Source organism: Macrotis lagotis, chromosome X (assembly GCF_037893015.1).
Source record: "Macrotis lagotis isolate mMagLag1 chromosome X, bilby.v1.9.chrom.fasta, whole genome shotgun sequence".
Classification (NCBI taxonomy): Eukaryota; Metazoa; Chordata; class Mammalia; order Peramelemorphia; family Peramelidae; genus Macrotis; species Macrotis lagotis.
The window spans coordinates 692,493,814-692,514,421 of NC_133666.1; the positions used below are offsets into that span (position 1 = coordinate 692,493,814).

The 20,608-nt window shown below is 61.1% G+C and overlaps 1 protein-coding gene across 1 annotated transcript in view; it reads left to right on the forward strand.

Moving 5' to 3' along the window:
• The window catches only part of SMTN (smoothelin), a 37,539-nt gene that overhangs the window by 7,930 nt on the left and 9,001 nt on the right, over window positions 1-20,608 (forward strand). Inside the window, 13 exon segments of the mRNA XM_074206385.1 lie at window positions 8,831-8,979; window positions 9,476-9,569; window positions 9,668-9,746; window positions 9,827-9,906; window positions 11,670-11,760; window positions 11,850-12,154; window positions 12,323-12,389; window positions 13,759-13,848; window positions 14,074-14,213; window positions 14,215-14,716; window positions 15,124-15,344; window positions 19,721-19,891; window positions 19,983-20,058. Of these exon segments, the coding sequence (XP_074062486.1) occupies window positions 8,831-8,979; window positions 9,476-9,569; window positions 9,668-9,746; window positions 9,827-9,906; window positions 11,670-11,760; window positions 11,850-12,154; window positions 12,323-12,389; window positions 13,759-13,848; window positions 14,074-14,213; window positions 14,215-14,716; window positions 15,124-15,344; window positions 19,721-19,891; window positions 19,983-20,058 (2,065 nt within the window).

The window sequence follows — 20,608 nt, forward strand, 5'->3', positions numbered from 1 at the left end:
TCCCCCAGCTCTGATATCCCCATTCTTAGCCCCCTCCTAGCTCTGATATCCCCCATTCTCAGCCCTCCCCCAGCTCTGATATCCCCATTCTTAGCCCCCCAGCTCTGACATTCTGTGGTCCATGTTCTAGGACCCCACCCGATCTGAATCTCTGTTCCTGGGCTACCCAGAAGGCACTTCCCCCCTCTGCTTTCTCAGGTTCCTTCTGGCTGGAGCATTTAGTTGCCCTCTAATTTCTGGGGAAGCCTTGGGTTCTAGTTCCAGGTCTGGGGTATCCAGCTGGTGACTTTTTGCCTCCATGTCTCTGTCTAAAATGATTCTTCTTCTGCCATGGGTTCTTTTGACCTGGGTGGGGGGAGGGGGTTAAGTGTCTGAGGAGGAGCAAGATTAATTGGGGGCTGCTGGAAGGCCATCAGGGGACTTTTAGGGTGGGCACCAGGCAGCAGAGCCCCCACACCCCTACTGCTTCGGTGGGTCTCTGGGCAGAGCGCCCATCCATGGACCAACTCCATGAGAAGCACCTATCTTCAGACCCCCACCCATGTGACATGAGCTCCAGGCTGTGCCATGGTCGTTTGGGGACCCTCAGGGGGACCAGGGCCTTCAGGAATCACCATAACAGATTTAAGGGGCCTGAAGATGCCTTTATTAGGGGGCAGAGAAAAACAGAAACATGGCTGTTGTTGTAGAAGCCCCAGAATAAAGAGGAGGGATCCTTGCATTCAGAGGGAAGATTTATGGAAAAGTAACTGGGGGTAGGAGGGCAATGCAAGGCATGGGCAGTCATCTTCAGAACTGTGTGGAGCCAGGCGCTTCCAGGACTGACCATTCAGAAAGCAGCAGGAGGGGGACAGCAGGATCCTCAGGGGGGTGGCCCCCATGTTCTGCCCACTTACTTTACAGATGAGGAGGGGGAGATGGGGGGTTCTACCCAAGGACACAAAGTCACAGAGATGAAATCTGACTCTGGATCTGCAGGACTCAGATGCCCAGGGGAAGGTGCTTTCTCCCCCCCCCCCCATAGCAGGTGCATTGGTCTTTAACCTCCTTCCCCCCAAGACAGCTGGGTGCCCCTGCCCTGCCCCCCTGCCAGGAGGGGTCAGGAGGGAGTTAAAGATTTACCAGTGTCTGAGGCTCAGACCAGCACCCAGTGACTGGGTTGGTCTAAAGTTTTCCAAACTGGGCAGATGGTCCAGGTTGGAAGAGCTGGGCCCCCACCTTCCTCCCATGAGGCTAGAGGCCCCTGAGGGGCCTTCATCTCTGCTTCACCTGCAGGGGGCCAGGGGGAGCCTTTGGGGAGAGAAGATGCACCCACCTCCTGGGACCCCGGGGAAAGAGCACCGCTCTGTTCAGTGACAATGGGGTGAATGGTTGTGTGGGGGGGAGTGGTCTTCAAGACCCCTCCCAGCCCTGCCATCCCTGGTTCTAAAGGTTCTCCTCTCAGCTTTGACTCCCTCATTCTTTTACCTCGTCATCCACTCATTCCAGATGCATTTCTGTGGCACCACCAGCACTTAGTCCTGGTACTACCAGGGTAGCTCAGACCCTCAGCTTCCATGGCAGAACCTATTATCTGTTATGGGGAAGAGAGAGGGGCCTGAGCCAGAAAAAGAGGAGATTCCTAGGGGTCCCAGGTTGAGCCAGCACGCCCAAAGGCCCGGAGGCCAGCAGCCAGGGAGGGCTTCTTGGAGGTGGGGGGAAGGGAGTTGAGCCTCGAGAGAGGGGAGGAGAACAAACCCGGGACTCCACCCATCTGTTCTAGGCAGGGGATGCAGAGGCTCAGGGAGGGCCGGCAGGCCCAGCCGCATCCAGGCTGCAGAGAAATGTGCATTGGGTCTGGCAGGGAGGTCAGGGGAGCCAAGGAGGTCACAGAGGAGCTCCCAGCCCCTTCCTTTTGGAGTGGAGCCTCCTCGGGGGTGAGAAGGGGCTGGCAGCCTGGGGGCACAGGAAAGAAGGGAGGGAAGTGGAAAGGAGGCCAGGCTGCTGCCACCACACAGACCTCTGGCTAAGGTGAGGATGGGATGGCGCTTGGCTTTGGCCGCCCACCAGGTCCCCGGCCTGGCCTGGCCCCTTGGAGCCTGAGTGGGTCAAGCCTCGAATGCCAGCCCCAGCCCTGCTCCCAGCCCCCCGGGCCCTCACCCAGCACAAATGGGGTTCTGTGTCCAGAGCCAAGTGTCAGAGGGGGAAGAGCATCTTGGGGTTGGGGACAGAGCCCCCCGACTGCCTCCCCTAGAATAGGCTTTTCCCAATTCTCCCTCCCCCATTTTGGGGTGTCCCTGAACTCCCTGCTTTCTGTTGTCTATCTCCACCATTAGAATATAAACTCCTTTATGCCAGGGTCTGCTCCTTGTATCTCCAGGACCTCACATACAGTAAGGGCTTAATTAATGTGCCGATGGAAGTCTCCTTTGGGGTGAGGGGGCAGGCAGTCTAGCCTTTACCTTAGAGCCCTGATAGGAGGCAGAGCCATTAAGCTCCTCCTTGAGCTAGGCCCTGCCCTCGTGTGGCTGCCCGTCCACAAAGGCAGTAAGACACCACAGGACGATGGCAGTGCCCACCAGACCTGTTAAGGGTTGCAAAGGGCTGCATGGGGTCGATGGGGAAGGTCAGAGAGGACTCCTTCTGAGAGGCCCCCTGAGGTGGGCAGTGGTTGGCAAGTGAGGTGGGCCAGGAAGGGCTGAGAGGTGGGAGACTTGATGGGAAAGAAGTCCCGGGCCTGCCCAGGGTCTCTCCTTGAGCGCGAGTGGGGTCTGCATCTAAAGCAGCGATTTAGATTTAGAAAGGCAGAACCCCTCCTTTTGGGGGAGCTCCACCCAGAGCTCAGACCAGGGTCCAGGCCGGATTTGGACCCCAAGGAACCAGGTTCTAGTTCTTTGCTTAACTCCCAGTGACCTTGGATAAGTCCAGGTACTTTGCCAGGCCTCTGGTTCTCCTCTAGGGAGGGGTCTGGGATTCCAAGCTCCCCCAGCCAGAGCTCTTGTTCCCATCTCTGTAGTCAGCCAACCTGGTCAGCTAGAGCCCACCTGTGGAGGCCAGGAGGACCAGTAGAGAGGGGCGGCCTGAGGCCACCTCCCCTTCCCTCTCCCTTCCTTTCTTTCCAGCCTCCTTCCTTCCTCCCTTCTCTACCCCCCATTCTTCTCTCCTCCTTCATTCCCTTCCCCCTACTTCCCTCCTCTCTTCCTCTCTGGGTCTCCCCCCACCCCCAGGACATGTCGGGGCAGTTTCAGGGGGAGGGGAAGGTGGCTCTCCTGCCTTGGCACCAGGATCCCAGCTTCCCCGGGCTGCTTCTTGGCTCCCGGTCCGACCAGGGGCTCTGGGAGAACACAAGTCCATATAAGGGAAAACTCTGCTGGCGGCCACTGCTCGGGTCCTGGGGCTCCGGGGCCCGGCCCCCAGCCCTGGGGCCCCGCACCCTCCTCAGCCTCCCCATCCTTCCCCAAGGTGCCCCCAGCCCCCCGCCTGCCCCCAGCCCCTCTGGCCCTCCATTCTGGGCCCTCCATCCTGGGAGGTTGCTCTTCTTTCAGCCCCCTTCCTGTTTCCTTCCCACACATTCCTGAGGGCTGGGCTGGGGGCTGCGCGTGGCAAGAGCTGGGCCTGGGAGGGGCTGGGGATCCCGGCTGGGACTGAGGCTAGGCTTGTGTCTGGTTGGGGGGCCGGCAAGAGGACCGGCAACAGGCCCCCCACCCCCTCTCTGCCCCCAGCCTCAGCCTCGACCACTGCGTGACCACCGGCCGAATCAGCCCTCCCCGGCTTCAGCCCCCCGGACTTTGGAGTCTCATCCCCCAGCCCCAGTCTGGAGTGGCCCCCGTCTCCCATCACCCCTGGCCATCCAAACCGTTCCCTTCCACCGTGACTCCCTTCCCCTAGCCCAAAGTCTGGTCTTCTGAGCCTGCCCCACTGCAGCCCCGAGACCTGGAATTCCGGGCTCCCCTTCCCCAACCTCAGTCATCCTAACAGCCAGTCAGTAGCTTGGCCCAGAAGGCCACGCCCGGGCTCCCCGGGCTCCCTGGCTCAGGGGTGGGGCCCAGCTGCCAGTGGGCACCATTGGCTGGTTTAAACAAGCCAGCTGCTGCCCACGGGCACTCCCAAAGCCAGAGGATGAGGACAGACTTAGAGCACCTCAGCTGTCAGGAACCCCAAGGGCCTTAGACCAGGGGCTGGCAGAGCTGGGAGGAGCCTCGGGACACAGAATGACTGAGGTTGGAGGAACAGTTGAGCGTTGGAGCTGAGAGGAGGACACCCCCCCCCACTTTGGTGGCCCCCAACTGAAGGCATTAACAGGAGGGAAGCTGGGGGGTTCGTGACCCTCATGACCCTCCAGCCCCCTCCCTCTTCCAACATGTCCTAACCCACTCAGGACCCCACAAGCTGTCTCCCAGGTGCCAGCCAACCCTCCTGGGGCACTGGCAAGAGCCCTGCCTTGGATCTCAGAGGTCCGGCCTCCAATCCAGCCTCCATCACTGGCTGGCCATCTGCCTCTGGGGGAGTTCCTGCCAGAACCTCAGATCAGCTGGGTCAGGCTTACTTTCCAGGCAGGATGGAACACTTCCATTCAGCAAGCATTGACTAAGCCCCAACTGTGTACCAGCTATCCTGGTAGAGTTGGCATCTCTCAGCCAGGCTTGGAGTCAGGACAGTTGGGGTCCTAGCTTGGCCATGAATTTGCTCTGAGACCTTGGGCAAGTCACTATCTCAGTTTCCTCCTCTGCCCTTCCAGGAGACCCCGGTCAGATTCCAGGCTCTGCCACTTGGCAGCTTGGTGCTGCTGGACAGGTCCTTCCCCTGCCTCAGCTTTCTCCTCTGTAAAATGGGGGTAGTGACTGTCCGCCAGGCCCCAGGGCTTCTGGGAGCTGTTCTGTCTCCCCACCACCACCCCACGTCCCCCTCTCTGGAGGTCTGACAGTGGGTTGTTTGCTGGCCAGGCCGGCTGCCCTCCCCTCCCTTCTCCCCACCCCACCCCAGGCAGACAATCACCCTTTGTACTTCCCTGTTGATTCATTAACCATCTCCCTGCTGGCAGGAGGAGAGCCACCCACCTGGCGCCAGGGCCCCCGCTGCCTCTAGGACCCTCCTGGGAGCTTAGAGACCCTCAGCCCCCCACCCCCCAGAGTAGTTGGCTTTCCCCACCCACTTTTGAGGATTGCAATAGCATTCCCCCTCCCAGTAGGCTATCCCCTCCCCGGGGGCAGGTGCTGGTTTTTGGTTGGTTTGGGGGAGGTGGTGGTGGTGGACCTACCTCTAGCCCCTAACCCGCTGCATGGGTGTAGGAATGAGGCTTCTAGGCTCGGACTCCACTGGACCTAGTCATCTGCCTCCTCTCTCTCTCGCCGGGGTTGTTAATGGGTAACCGGGGATGCCAAAGCAGAATCAGAGCGCGGTCAGAGGAGGAAGAGGGCACGTTAGACTGACCCATGTAGGAGGGGGGGCGTGTCAGACCTGGGATGGCCTTAAAACACAGAACAGCCTCTGTGGGAGCTCAGAGGGGCCTGAGAACCTAGAATGTCAGAATGGGGCAGTTCTGAAACTGGGGACCATGGGAGGGAGGGGGGAAGAAGACCCCAGAGGGGATCCAGGCCAGGGGCCCCTTAATTTGTCTTTTTGATATCTTGATCATTTTGATATTATTTGATATTTTTTCAATCTCAGTGGTTTCCTTGCTAATCTGCTATATTTTGTCTGATGAGAGCTCCTGGCCCAGGGGCCCCAAGAGACTCAAGTCTCCTAAGGGGCAGCACCAGGTCCCCTCAGCTCCTGGGGAAGGGCTGGGTCTGAAGGACCCTTCATTTCCCGCCCAGAGAGGGGAAGGGGTTTGCTGATGGTCACACAACCGGGGCAGCAGAGGTGGGCGGGTCAGAAGACCTTCCTGCCCTGCCCCCCGCCTGAGAGACTAGGCTGGCCTCACCCCCCTCCAGGACCAGGGCACCCATGGTTGTTTCCTCCAGAGCCCAGATCACCCCCACTTCTGCCCCTTGGGCCAGGCCCAGAGTCCTCTGCGCAGCCTCAGTGGCCAGCCTGGGCTTCCCCAGGAGGGACCTCAGAGCAGAGCTGGCCAGAGCAGGGGGCAGCTAGCCAGCGAGGAGGTCAGCTCCTTTATTTTACAGATGAGGAAACTGAGGCTCAGAGGAGAAGGGGCTTTCCTACATTCACACATCCAGTCTAAACCCTTGAATTTACGGGAGAGGAAACTGAGGCTCCAAGCAGGGCCTTGCCAAGTCCTTGCCAAGTCCTTGCCAGGCCTGGACACTCAGTCTCCCGCCTCCCACCCCAGAGCTTTTTCCCCTGCTGCAGGAGAGCGGAGGAAATAGCCCAGGCCTGGGAGGCCTTCTCTGCGGACACCCCTCCCCAACCCCTGCCGGGTGTTTGGCCAGCTTCTCCTGCCCCCACCCCCCCGGCTCAGGAAGCAGGGAGATGGCCCCACCTGCCCGGGGCTGCCGCCCCCAAGGGGGAGTCAGTTCCCATGGTCACTCTCTGCGCTCCTTGGACGGAAGCCCGAGGGGCCGAGGGAACGGAGTGTGATGTCCTTGGTGTCTTGGCAGCTCTCCCAGCCCGTTGGGGACCCTGAGAGCCATCCCCGGCCACAGGGTCTGCCAGGTGAGGAGGCAGCAGCTTCTGCTCGGGGGAGCCCCCAGCACTGCCCTATCCTGGGGGAGCCGCTGCCGCTTCCTCTGCCGATGGGCTTCCTCTGCCGGATGGAGATAGTCCTGGGCCTCCGCCTGGCCTTCCTCCCTGCCCTTGGCCCTGACCCACCCCCTTCCCTTCGCCTTCCCCTCTGACCCTTTCCCACTGTCAGTCTCTCCCTCCCAGAGTTCTTCCTTCCCTCTTCCTCTCTGACCACCCCCTCCCCTCTTGGCCCGTCTCTTCCCAAGGTCTCCGTGGAGTGTCTCCAGCCTCTGCCCATCAGGTACCTTCCCCAGAGTGTGGCGCCTACCTGGAACCAGAGCAGGGATGGGGTTGGGGGCATCTGGGAGAGACCCCAGAGGAGGCTCTCACCCCTTCTTTTCCCCATTTGTTAACCAGAATCGGGAGAGTCTGGTAATTTAGTTTCCCTGTCCCCAGAGCCCCCGGCCCTCCTAGGTTTTACTGTAGCAGAGGAGGCTGGCAGGTGGGCAGTCCCAGGACTGCCTCTGCCTCAACAGATGGCTGTTGAGCCCTCCCTCTGCTGTCCCTGTGCCAGGCCCTCGCCCTGACACCCTCCTCAGGGAGTTTTGAGGACTGCAAACCTAAAAGATCTAGCCGAGTGGTAGCTGAACCATCATTCTCCTCTCTTTCCCTTCCCCCACTCTAATGAGAACCAGCTGGGCCTCCAGAGATCCGGATTCTAGTCCCTCTTCTGACCTTGACCCTTATTAGCTGATCACCCCCAGGCTCCCCAGACAGTGGGCCAGCTCCTTCCCTGAGGTGGGGGCTGAGGAGGATCCCGGCCCTGCCTCTGGGTTGCTGGGTGACCTCAGACAACTTCCCTCCGCCTCTGGGCCTCAGTTTCCTACTTTGATCTAACTCGGACCCAAGCCAGCCTTGTTCTGTGGCCAGAGCTGAATTTGAACCTTGAATCTCGGCTTCTACCACTCTCTGTGGGACCTTGGCCCAGTTATTTCCCCTTCTGGGCCTCTGTTTCTCCACCTGTAAAATTAGATCTTCCCCCCCCTTTTCCCTAGTCTCTCTCTCAGCCCTTAAAAATGTTTCTTAGGGAGTGAAGTAAAGTGGTGGAGAATGGAAGACCTGAGTTCAATCATCTGCCTCAGTTTCTCTACTCTGTAAAATAAGGCGAAGGGGTGGCACAGAATTTCTGATCTCCTCCTTGGTCCCACCCCTGGGCTGGCCGCTTGCCCTCTCTGGGCCTCGATTTCCCCCAAGGAATTGTCATCCCGGGACGATTCCTGGAGAACCGTCTCTGCCTTGGCTTAGGATCTGGTGGTGGTTAATAAATGCCAATTGGCTGCCGGTCTCTCCGGGTCTGCCTGGAGTCAGGAGATAGGAATTTGGAGTGCTGGGTAAGCTAACCACTAATGGTGGTCTGGGGCCGGGAAGGCTCGTGCCCTCCCCAAATGCCCAGACGGATGCCTCCCCTGGCCCTGGGAGACGTAGTTGGCTCCTGGCTCCTCCCCTCTGTCCTCCTAATGATCCAGGCTCCTCCAGCCAGGGGGACAAAGCCTGTGGAGCCTCTCTTTCTGACCCCTCCTCATGCCCCCTGGCCTGGGCCTGGTATCCCTGCCTCTAGCTTCTCCCTTCTAAACTCTCTTCCAAAGGAATTTTCCTAAAATATCAGCCACTCCCTTGCTCTAGAAGCTTCTGGGGCTCCTGGCTTCTAGGATGCCCTGGGGCGTTTCCAAGCCTTCCCATCCTGGATCCAGGCTATCCTTCTCCCTGGATCTTTCACCAACCTGAGCAAGCGACTGGTGCCTGTCCTGGGACCCCCGAGTTACTCACCTCTTCCCCCCTCCTCAGGGGCCAGGTGGTGGAGACACTGAGGTCAGAGAAGCCGAGGCTCATAGCCATGTGTGTAGTGACAGAGCTCCGGCCCTCTGCCATGATTCCTGAGGGCATCTAGGCAGGGTCTCTGGGCCTCAGTTTCTTCATCTTCAAAATGGGGATCTTTGGTCTAGATGGCCCCCAAGGAGCTTTCCAGTGACGATGGCGCTGTGGGCCCAGCTCCTTCGGACATTCTGGGATGCAGGCACGTGTGAGCGCATGGGGCCGGACAGGCTGCCCATTGTGTGTCAGAGTCAAGGGAGCCCCGGAGCTGCTGGCGTGGGTGGCACCCGCGGAACCCCACCCTTCCAGGGAAATACCACCCCGGCCCACCCTGAGACTCGCTTTTGTCTTTCTCCAGCTTGAAGTCACACTGGACCTGGCCGAACGGCGCCGGATCCGCTCGGCCATTCGCGAGTTACAGCGGCAGGAGCTGGAGCGCGACGAGGGCGCCTTGGCGTCCAAGCGCTTCCGGGCAGAGCGACTGGAGAATAAGGAGAACTGGCTGCAGTGAGTACCCGGCTCCCAGCCTCCTGGTGTGACTTCTGGGGGCTGCCTCGGCTTCCCCATCTGGAGAGTGGGGTTGTTCAGCCAGTCAAAGGATCCTGGATCCTGAGCTGGAGGAGACCTTGGAGTGCCCGAAGCCCCAACCCAGCCCCCTGCAGATGGGGAAACTGAGGCCCAGAGAGGTCGCTCAGTGTCTGAGGCAGGGCTTGGACTGGGACTTTCTCCCTCTGAGGCTGATACTTTCTCAGCCATCTCCTAGGCCCACCCCGAGCTGTCTACTGATGGAATGAGCCCTCAGGACCACCGTCCTTCCTCTCCTCATTCCTTCCTCCCTCCCTTCCTTCCTCCCTTCTTCCTTCCCTCCCCCTTGCCAGGATAGAAAGGTAGATCTTGGTCTGCCGTCCTGCATTAGACTGCGAGCTCCCAAAGGACAGACTTCCTCTATACCCTGGCATACAGGAAGGGCCTAATAAGCGCACATTGTCTCTCCCCCCCCCAGCTCCCAGCAGCAGGAGGAAGAGCAGAGGGTGGCCCTGGCCCTTCTGTCGGGGAAGCTGGAGGCCATCAGCGACGTGGAGGAGCTGACCACTCTGGTGAGGCTCGGAGCCTGGGACGGGAGGTGGGGAGGGAGAGAGGGCCCCTCAAGGGGCCTTCAGAGACCCCTTCATCCATCTGGGCCCCATCGTTGCAGCTGCGGGCAGCCGGTGAATACGAGGAGCGGAAGCTGATCCGCGCTGCCATCCGCCGAGTCCGCGCCCAGGAGATCGAGGGTACGGCTTCTCCTCTGCCCCGGCCCCTTCCTTCCCCCTGTTTCCAGTTGGCCCCTGACCCCTCCTTTCTCTCCCTCCAGCGGCCACCTTGGCAGGGAGGCTGACCAGTGCCCACGAGGACAGCGAGGGGCGGGCAGCCAGGAGGCGGGCACGCCAGGAGGTGAGTGGGGACCCTGAGGAGGGGAGTGGGCCTGCAGTTGGCCCAGGATGCCACAGGCTTCTTTGCTGGCATTTCCATGGGTGCCTCTCTGTGCCCTTATGACTGTGGCTGGCCTTGCAAATACCCTTGACCCTGACCATTAGCCTCATGCCCAGAAATGCCACCCCCCACCTGAGGCCCTGAACTCCTTTCCTTTGGGCTCAGACTGGACCACCACCGACCTCTGGGGCCTGGCCTGAGTCCTGGGTGCTGACAGGGAGCTGCCCTTGAGGCCATCCTCCTTTCTCAGCCCCCACCCCTTGTCTCCCCAGAACCTTTACCTAGTTTAGTTCTGCATCTGGAGGGGCAGAAAGAGGGGGAGACTTTAGGCCCGGCCACGTATCGTCCCCTTGGGTTTAGCTGGGCCTCGCTTACTAGGTGGGGGTCTGCTGGGGTCAGGATCGAGCTGCAGGTTTCAGGGCCTGGCCTCCCAGCAGGCTTTGGGGGGGGTGCCCCAGAAGCAGGACTGGCCCTTTTCAGGGTGGAGCTGGGCAAGGTGTGGTCTCCCTATGCACACCTGCCTTGGGTTTGCTCTCTGGGAGAGTGGGTGAAAAGTTGTGGTGTTTGGTGGCCCCAGGCAGCCACAGACTGTGCCAGCCGGGCTCCCTTTGAGAGGGTTGGAGGCCCTCCCCCCCGCCCCCTCTGAGTCCATCCCCGAGGCCACTGGGCCTCTGCAATATTGGGGGGCTTTCTGCACCAGGCCCACAGCATGTCTCTGGCCTTGGTTTCATCATATGGACAGTGAGGGGCTGGGAATGAGCAACCCCTCGGTTCCCACAGTTCCAGGTTCCTTCTCCTCAGCCTCCTCTCCAATCCAATAGGTGGCGCAGTGTATAGAGCACCGGCCCTGGAGTCAGGAGGACCTGGGTTCAAATCCAGCCTCAGACACTTAATAATTCCCTAGCTGTGTGGCCTTGGGCAAGCCACTTAACCCCACTGCCTTGCAAAAATAAAAAAAAACCCTAAAAAAACAATGACTTGGCACTGCCCGGTCCTCGGGGCCAGTTCGGAAGCCCTGGCACTTAGCTGAGATTCAACCTTTCTCCCTCCCCTGGGCAGCCCCAGGAAGGACTCTGCCTCTGCCCGCCTTCTGTTAGTCTTTGACTGGCCCCTGCTCCTCTTATATCCCAAGGGGGGACCTGGTCAGCCAGAAGACACGGAGGGGCCGTGCCCAGGGCCGCCACTAGAGGCCGCTGCCTCCAAACTTCTCATGCATGTCCCCCTCCCCCCATTGGCACCCTTCCTCTTGAGCTTCTCCCCGGCTCTGCCCCCACTCCCCCTCCCCTCTTGCTGGTTGTGCTTCAGTTTCCCCGTGTGTAAAATGAAGTAGGACTAGGACCCTTCCATCTTCTTCCCCAAAGTGTGTGTGTGTGTGTGTGTGTGTGTGTGTGTGTGTGTGCGTGTGTGTGTGGACACCCCTATGGTCACTGGAAAGGCCAGGTTTATGCCCGCCCTGTCTGGCCCAGCCACCTGGGCCCCACCTTGGTTTTCCTGCCCAGCTACTTTGCATGATCTGGCAGCCCTGGAGAGAAGGGCGGCGGGAAGGGCCGGGGACCCTCTCTCCTTGACTCTCCCTCTGACTCTCCTCTTATCCCTCTTTGTCTCTCTCCTCTCCTCTCCTCCTTCTCCTTCTCCTCCTCTCCTCTCCTCTCCTCTCCTCTCCTCTCCTCTTTTCTCTCTCTCTCCCTCTTTCTTTCTCTCTGTGTGTCTCTGTCTCTTCTCAGGTGAGGGAACGAGAACAAGAGGCTGAGCGGGTGCAGACTCAGGCCCAGACCAGCCAGTGGCAAGAAGAAGCCCCCAGCTCAGAGCTAAACGGTAGGGCCGAGGTCCAGGACTTGGGGAACCCCCAGAGGGCGGAGGTCCTGCAGACGGCATGGACTACCCCGGCTTCTTGTCTCTCCCAGACATGGCCGCTGGGCCCCTCCTGCTGCTAGATGCTCTGGGCCCGACACCCCCCGGCCTGCCCACCCCACCCTCCACACCTTCATCCTCGGAGCTGGTCCAGTGTTCGGTGGAGGCCAGCGGTGAGGAGGTCAGTGAGAGGCCTCCCGTGTCCTCCCTGGAGGAAGAGCCGGATCCTGCGAGTCCCCCCCGGGCCACCAGCCCCAAGGAGCCCCAGCCTCCACCAGCCTCCCAGACACCGGGACCCTGCTCAGCCCAGCCCGGGGGGCCTGTGCCAGTCCGGCTTGCAGGCAGCAACGTCCACAAGGTAGGTGACTTGGAGATCGTCTCCCCAGCCTGGAATTCTAGACCACCCTTCCCTGGCAAAGGGCACCATGACCTTGGATGTGGGTGGGCAGCCTGACCTTTTGTGAGGTCAGTGGGGAAGGCCAGGGGCTGCCTAGATGGGACCTCCAGAGGCTATGTTTCTCCTCAGCCGGGCCTAGGCCAAGGGGAGCAGGCAGCAGAGGGAGTGCCTGGGACCTCCGACAGGAAGAAAGCCGGTAAGGAATGGGGCCTTCGCTGCTCTCACCCTTGGAGGCAGACTGGGCTCAAGCTCGGTCTCTTAGAACAGGGACCAGAGCCCGGTTGCGCTTGGCCCCAGAGGGTGGACCAAGGAGCCCTGGAAGACTTCCAGGGTCAAGGAAGACTTCCTGATGTGGGTGGCCTTCCTTGGGAAGGAGTGAGTTCCCCATCCCTGGAGGTCTGTAGGTAGAGGAGGCTGCCATGCCGAAGGGGAGGATTCCTGTTCAGGTGGGGGCTGGGGTCAGCCTCTCCAGTGGACGGCTTCGGAGGCACTCTGAGATCTGAGGGGTGGTGTCCCATGGGGGAGGCTGTGGCACAGGTCTTTGACCTGGGCCCTGGGCCAGCGGGCAGCCCCAGCACCATCCCGCAGCCTGCTGTCAGGGCCAGGAGATGGAGGGACTGTTTATTCAAGCTCCTCTACCTCCAAGCCTTGAAAGGGAAACCTCAGCCTCCCACATTCTTCTCCCCAATAAGGGCCGGGCCCCAGGCTCTCCACCCCCCATGCCTTTGTGGGCACTGGGCAGCCATCTCTGGGCCCCTAGGAAAGGGCAGGGACTCCCTGAAGCCAAGGCAGCCTCCTCGGGGTGCAGTCTGGACTTGGGTCTGGGGGCCTAGCTCTGTTCTGTGACTCACTTTCCTCCTTTATAAAAGAAAGAGGTCAGTCTAGGTCACCTTTCTGGTCCCTTCCAAATCTGAACTGGGAACCTCATGACCTCAAGCCTTCAAGTCACCAAAGTTTCTTGGGGCAGTTTGTCCAGACGGTGCCCCGAGGAGCCCCCCTTGGTGGCGGGCCCTCAGTCGGGGAGGGGCTAAAGGCTCTAGCAGGCCTCGTGGTGGTAAAGAATCCCACCTTCAGGTACAGCATGAACCTGTCCCTGGACTCAGGGGGAAACTGAGGCACAGGGTGACCACCCAGATCTTCTGACTGCAGAGCCCCCCCCCCCCAGCACCCAAGTCAGAGGGAAGAGGGAAAACATAGTGGCCACCAGTCGGGCAACAAGTGGGGGAGGGGCTGCAGGGAGGGAATGGCGCCTCAGAAGGCTTCAAGATTGGGGGAAGGGTGGGTAGAGGAGGTGTGGGAGGGAAGCATTTGGGCGAAGGAAGTGTTTGGGGGGTATAGAAGGAAGAGAGATGTGAGAGGTTGGCGGGGTGAGTGTGTGAGGGGAATAGAGGAGGGGTGATTGGATTGGAAGGGGCGTGAGTGTGTGTTGGGGGATACTGGGGTGGTCCCCTCCCTGGTGCCTGTGAGGGGCTCCTGCCACCCCCCCAATGGCTTTCCCTCTCTTCTTGGCATGCATGTGGCACTGCCCTCCACTCTGGCTTCTCCCGTGACATGGGCAATGGCAGTGCCCTCTCTCCACCAGCCTGGCCTCCCCACCCCCCGCTCCTGCCACCGCTCCCTGTCGCTGCTCACCCCCCGCAGGGCTCAGACTCCAGGTAGCTCCCTCTGCCCCCCCCACAAGTTGCTCATCTTGGAGGTTTGGGCTTCAGGAGGGGAGGGGGGTGGTCACGGCAGCCAACCCTCTGCGGCCTCCCCCACCATCCTGACACAGGAAGCCCCAGGGAGGCGCAGCACCCATTCAGCTTCCTCATGAGGGGTCTGGGGGGCAGAAGCCTCAGTGGTGGGCTCTGGTCCCCTCACCTTCTGAATCTCCCTGCCAGACTTGCCCAAGTCCAGCCCTGCCAGCCCCTCCCCTTTCCAGAGGACCAGCTCCGTCCGAGATCGGGTCCGCAAATTCACATCAACCGAGTCACCGGCGCCCTCAGGCCCAGGTCCACGAGGAGACCCCCCTGGGGCCCGGCCCCCCCCCACAGCAGCGGCTCCTCAGCACCGGGAACCGGGCAGTCCCAGGACCCCTCCGGCCAAGTGAGCAGCGCCTTGGACTCACCAGCGGTGTGAGAGGAGAGCCTTCCTCATCATCTTCCTCCTCCTCCTCCTCCACCTTCGTCACCTCCAGGATCACCGGCAGCAGCATCCGCACGTCCTGGCAAGGAGAACCCCAGATTGTCAGAGTCGAGGCCAGGGATCGGGATTGCCCTAAAGAGGAGGGCCTGGCGGGGCGGAGCCCAGGCACGTCACGGGGGAGGCCCCTTGAAAACGGAGAGAGGGGGCCCCCGCTGGGCTCAGAGGAGCCCAGCACCCTGACCGCGGCTGCCAGGCAGGCTGAGCAGGGCAGCCGGAGCCCACGAGCCCGCACCCCTGGAGAGGCCAGCATGAAGACCACCTTCACCATCGAGATCAAGGATGGCCGAGGCCAACCCATCAGCAGCCGGGTGCTGGGCCCTGGGGGCAACCAGAGGGCAGGTGGGTGAAGGGTGCTGGATCCGAAGAGCCCCCCCACTCTGCCCCCGGGTGAGGGACCTCTCAGGGGAGGGGAGCTGTTTTTTCCCTACACTCGTCCCTTCTCCTGGCATCTCTGCCCAAGGCAGCAGACAGCCACTTCTCAGCCAGCTGGCATTGCCTAGGCACAAGCTCCTGGGGATGTGGGAGTCTAGGCCTGGCTTCTCTGAACCTGAGCTTGGCATGATACAGAGCCAGAAAAGTCGGGGGCCTGGGGGGGGCAGTCACATGTTCGGTCTCACCACTTGGAGACTCCAACCCAGGAAGGGGCCCCTTGGGGTTTTGGGTGATGAGCCCAGGAGTAGAGCCCAGAGGGTGGCAATCAGGAGGGTGCCCTCCTCAGTTCTGATCCTATCTCGCCCCCTCCACAGAGCTGACATTGGGGCTCAGGGGCACCCCCATCCACTTTGCCAGTAGTAGTACTGGCATGAGCACTGTCAGTCACGTCAGCACCCCCAGGACCATCAGTCACGTCAGCACCCCCGGGGCCATCATCAGCACCCCCAGGACCATCAGTCACGTCAGCACACCCGGGTCCATCCCTCGCATGGGCAGCACTACCCATGTCACCAGCGTGGGTCGCACCAACAAGGTGAGGGTTCTGGTCTGTTCCATGTCCCCTGAGAGATTCCGGGGCTGTGAAGCCTGACCTGGGGGCTGGGGTCCAAACCAGCCTCAGCGGAGGTGGGGCCAAGTCAGGCCTTGAAAATGAACTTCTAGCAAGGTAGTGAGCTCCCCATCACCCAAGATCTTCCAGCAGAGGATGGCCCCTTGGACATTGTGCCGTAGAGCAGGGGTTCTTGTCCCGGCATCACCAGGTGGTTCCCTTTCTCCAAGGTACCCTCCCTTTGCTTCTTTCCTCATTGCCCTCGTTCTCTTGGGCCCTGTCCCCTTCCCTCAAAATCCAGAAATTCCTGCTTTCCCAGCTCATCCTGGACCTTCCCTAGTGCAGTGAGCATCTCTCTTGGCCTCAGAGGGCTCCTCCATAAAGTGGGTTCTGAATCCTGGCTCCCATTCAGGGTCCTTCTCACTGAGGAGCATGGGGAAGGGGCCTCCCAGGCCCCAGGTCCCTCTCCTCAGTGACCTCAACCTGGGCCTCTTGGTGGGTCCTCAGGCCCTTCTGCCTCTGACTTTCTGGGGAGGGAGAGGAGGAGCCCTGGGAAAGAAAGCAGCTTCCTCTCAGCTAATCCCCCCAGGTCCCCCAGCCCAGGCCATGGGATAGGATTAAGATGAGGAGATGAGCTCTGGAGGGCCCAGGGTGGGCTGGCCTGGAGTCGGTGAGGCTGGGGGAGGCAGGGAGGGGGCTGGGCTGGGGGGCTGCCAGGCGGCACCCGAGCAGCAGGTGCCAGGGAACTGTATCCTCTGGGGCCCTTCATTATTCACGAGCCCGAGATCGGCTCCCCCGGAGTTCCTGCCAGGAGACCCAGCATAGGCAGGGAACGGGGGTCCCAGCAGGATCTCTGGCCACTCCGCTCCAACAGGTAATGCCCTCTGGTGAACCAGGTGGCTGTAGGCCACAGAGGGCACGCCCTCACCTGGTTGAGATCTGGCCCTTTGGGGGAATCCCTGCCCGCACTTGGGGACCCCCTGAGCCTGAGGTCTGCTGAGACCTGGGGCAGGGGAGCCCAGTGAGCTGGGCAGGGAAAGAGGCTGAGGTCCGGAGTGGGGGCCACCCCAACCTGTGACCTCAACAAGTCACTCAACTTGGGCCCAGCCTCATCCTCTGGCACCCCCGCCCCCCCCCCCCAGGGCTCCCAAGGCTCTGCTCTTGTGGTCTGGGCAGGGGCTCGGGCCACCTGTCCCTCTCTCTCCCAGCTGACCCCTGGGTGCTCCTGCAGGGGAAGCCCTTGGGGTCTTGCCAAGAATTGGGGGAAGGAGACCATCAGCCTGGGCCGAGTGGCTGGATCTGCTGGGGCCATGGCGTGCCCCTCCCCCTCCTGGCAGAGCCCTCAGCCCCCCTCCCCCACAGGGACAAGAATAGGTTTCTCTCCGGAAACAAAAGCCCCTGCCGCATTAGGAGCCAGCCTGGGATGGGGCGGGGCAGGCCCAGGCTCTCCTGCCCTTGCCCTCGCCCTCTGCCCGCCTGCCGCAGAGCAGACCGTGGCTTTGGCCTAGGAGGTGGGATGCCGGGGATGGCCTTGGCCTCGGAGCTGGAGGAGCGGCTGACCCGGGCCCTCCACCAACTGCGCCAGGAGGTGGAAGGTGGGCAGCAGGCAGCCACCCAGGCCGCCGAGGCTGCCCAGGCCGCCTTGGAGCCCGTGGCCCGAGCAGCCCAGGAGCTGCAGAAGGAGACGGCTGCCCTCCGCAGCCAGCTGGATTGGCTGAGTCTCCAGGTGGAGGCCCTGAGCCTTCATCTGGGGCTGCCCGACCCCAGTGCCCTTCTCCTAGCCGCCGAGGACCCTGAAGCCCTCTTCCAGGGGGTGGAGGATGAGGAGGGGCCTGGGGCCACCCCCGTGGCCCACCCCCCTGCCTTCAGCACCCGTCGTCTGTCCTCTGCGCCTTTGTCCCGTGGCAACAGTCTCGTGAGTTGAGACGAGGCTGGACTGGTGGGAGGGGGAGGGGGACATGGGTCCCTGGGGAAGGGAAGGGGGGCAACGTCTAAGCACTGAGATTCTAGACAGCAAAGACCAAGAAGCACAAGTTGGGTCCTCAGAAAAGGGAGCCTCCCTGCCAGCACCTGCACCCCAAACTCCTGGGGGAGCTTGGGTACTAGCAGGATATCTAGCCTCTCGGTGGGGAAAGCCCAGCTGGGGGGGGGGGCCTGGGCTTAGTGGGGGGACCTGGGGACAGGGAGCCACCCAGTTCCTTCTCTGCAAAGGGAAGGGCTTCAGGAGATGGTCTCTGGGCCTCCTGCCTGCCCGCTGGCCCCAGGCCTGGGAAGGGGAATACAGAGCACATGGCCCCCGATGGGCTGGAGGCTGGTCTTGGTCAGAAGCTCCTGCTTGGCGGGGGGGGGGCATTGGCGTAGGCCAAACATGGCCTGGACAGGCTTATCACTGGCCAATCTGTCTGGGGAGGTTTGGGGTGCAGATGTAGGCAGGGAGGCCCAGGGCTCCAGAGAGCAAGAAGGGAGGGCCCTCCCAGGGACAGCTGCTGTGGATGAGGCCCTGCCAAGGCTGGTCTGAAGGGTCTGGGCCCCAAGCCCACAAGCCCCTGCCCCTGTGCCGCCCCCACTCCCCAAGGCCCGGACAGAACTGGGACAGGCCTGCCCTCGAGGAGCAGAGCCCTCCTGGAAAGCCAAGGCCCTGCCAGGAGTGTGGGCAGAGCCCATCCCCTCTGTGGGCGATCGGGTGGGGCCTGGCCCAGCTGTTTCTTCCCAGCCCAGAGCAGGCATCGCCTGCAGGGGGGCAGGATATGCCCCCCCCCCAGGCCTGGGCAGTCTCCCAACACATTCCAAGATCCCAGGGGCTTGGCCAAGTTGAGAGAATGAATGGGTGGGGGGCTGGATCCGAGTCAAAAGCTTCATGGGAGTGCCGAAACCTCCCTTCTCACAGAGCCCAAACGCCCCCTGTGGTGCCAGGCTCTCTAGTGGGCACAGACACAGGTGGTAGCTCCAGGGTATGTGTGGAGACCTGAGTTCCAATCCAGCCTCAGACACCTCCTAGCTGTGTGACCCTGGACTGGTCACTTGACTTCTGTCTACCTCAGTTTCCTCATCTACAAAAGTGGGACTGACAGCCCCCTGCCTCCCCTGAGCCCCATGACACACACCATGAATGGTTATCTCCACCCAGGGCGAGAGGGCCAGCTTCTTACCAAGGAGGAGGAAGCCGGGGGAGGGAAGACAGAGGCAGAGTTTGCTTTTGGGGCCTGGGCCTTTGGTTGGGGATCCCTAAGGAAGGCGGTCCTCCACCTTTGGAGGAGAGATTTTACACTTTGGGATAGTTCTTACTGATACTGCAATTGGAGGAGGGAATTGTTCCTCCTGGAGGGCCAAAATCTGCTTCCCTGTACCTCCTGCCCCCCACCCTCACCCCCTCGCTCCTACTTTGGTCCTAGTGGAACAAGGCTGCTCCCTCTGTGTGGGAAGGGCCTCAGCCGCAGGAGGACAACACAGGTCTGCACCCCATCTCTCCCTCCCCATCCCCGTCCCTTCTTCTCTAGTTCCTTCTGCCAAACCTTCTCTGGCAAGACCTTGACACCCTTCACCATCCTGCTCGCCCTTCTTCCCTTTCCTCTGCCTCTGACATCAGCCCTGGCTGTAAAGTTGGGGGGGTTCCAGCTCCCAGATCTTTTGATCCCTCCCATGAGTCTCAGGTTACCCTTGTCTGGGCTGGAGAAGCCCCACTAGCTGTCAGGGCCTGGAGGAGTGCCCTTCTGGACAGCCCCCAATCTAGGTGGCCTGGCAAGAGGGGCTTGGTTGCTCTTGACGTCTGCCCCCCTCCCCCAGTCCCATTGCCTCTATTCATGGGACCCCAGAGCAGGACAGGCACCCGGCTAGAGGTTAGAGGTTTGGGACCATTTTGTTCAAACCCCCCCCCCCCCCGATTATGGTCCCTTATCTGATTGGCTTCTGGGGATGGGCTTCCTCCCCTTTGTGATTTGGTCTTTTGGGCAGCCAGATTGGAACAGGGGACAGGGAGAGTCTTTGGCATCACTGGCCGTGTCTCCCTTCCACTTACTGTTGCCTGATGGACCCAACACACCACTCTGGTTCACAGGGTGGCATACCCCTGCTTGTATCACTGACATTCTGGCCCAGTGTGGCTGACTTTCTGATTGCGCAGCCTCACCTTCCTTTTCTACCTGCTTGTCCTTGGGTCTGGAATGAGTGTCTCCAGAGCTCACCCTATTCCCTCCTCCCTGCCATGGGGCCTTGGAGACTTTGTCCCCCCATTTCTCTGGGTATGTGAATCCCGGAAACCCCTTGAGAACACGGACTGTTCATTTCTGCCCAGGATGTAGAAGGCACACAGTGAAGGCTTGTTCATTGATGGGTTGTCCCTCCCCGATCTCTTCCCATGCCAGATGGATGCAGAGCCGGTGGTGGAGACCCCCGCTGTGGTGGAACTCGAGGTGGATGTCGCCAATGGAGGGGAGAAGGGTCGCCCAGGGAAGGAGTCGGAGCCCCAGCCTCAGAGCAAGTTGTGTCCAGAGGAACTGGCTGCTGTAGAAGATGAGAATGTCCTGGACCGGATGGTACCGCCAAGGCTGGGTGGGGGTAGGGAGGAGGGCAGGCTGAAGGAGGCAGGAATGGAGGGAGGAGTCATCCCTGGACTACCCCCCACAGCTGGACCACACCACAGATTTTGAGGAGAGGCGGCTGATCCGGGCTGCCCTTCGGGACCTCCGGCAAAAGAAGAGAGGTATGGGCTAGCCTGGGGAGTGGGAGAGGCCTGAGGAAGAGAAGGGGGCTGCCCATGAGCGCAGCAAGGGGCAGCCTGCCAGGCCAGGACTGCCCAGCCCCTCATTGATGGCTCCCTGATCTTCACAATGCCCTCCAACCTCAACTAGAACCCCTCTCCTCTCCATGCTGTGGATCCCACCCGACTCCTTCTGCCTCTTAGCAGCTCACACACGCTTACACACACACACACACACACACACAGTCTCTTACACGTGAAGTAACACATAACACACATTCTCACACACTCATTCACATACATACGCATAGAGCTCCCTGTCTTTCAGCCCCCACCTCTTTGTCCCCCAGCTTCTCCCTCCCAACCTTGAGCTGTCCCCACCTGATTGGTCAGTCCCTGGCCTCAGTCCCTGACCCCAACCCCAGGCTCCAGGGAGGAGCTGAGGGCCCTTGAAGCAAGTATCACATTCCTAACAAACTCCCCCTCCCTCAACCTTGTCTTGTGTGTCTGTGGGTGTCCCTGTGTGTCCCACCCGGGTGCTCTGTGCATGTGT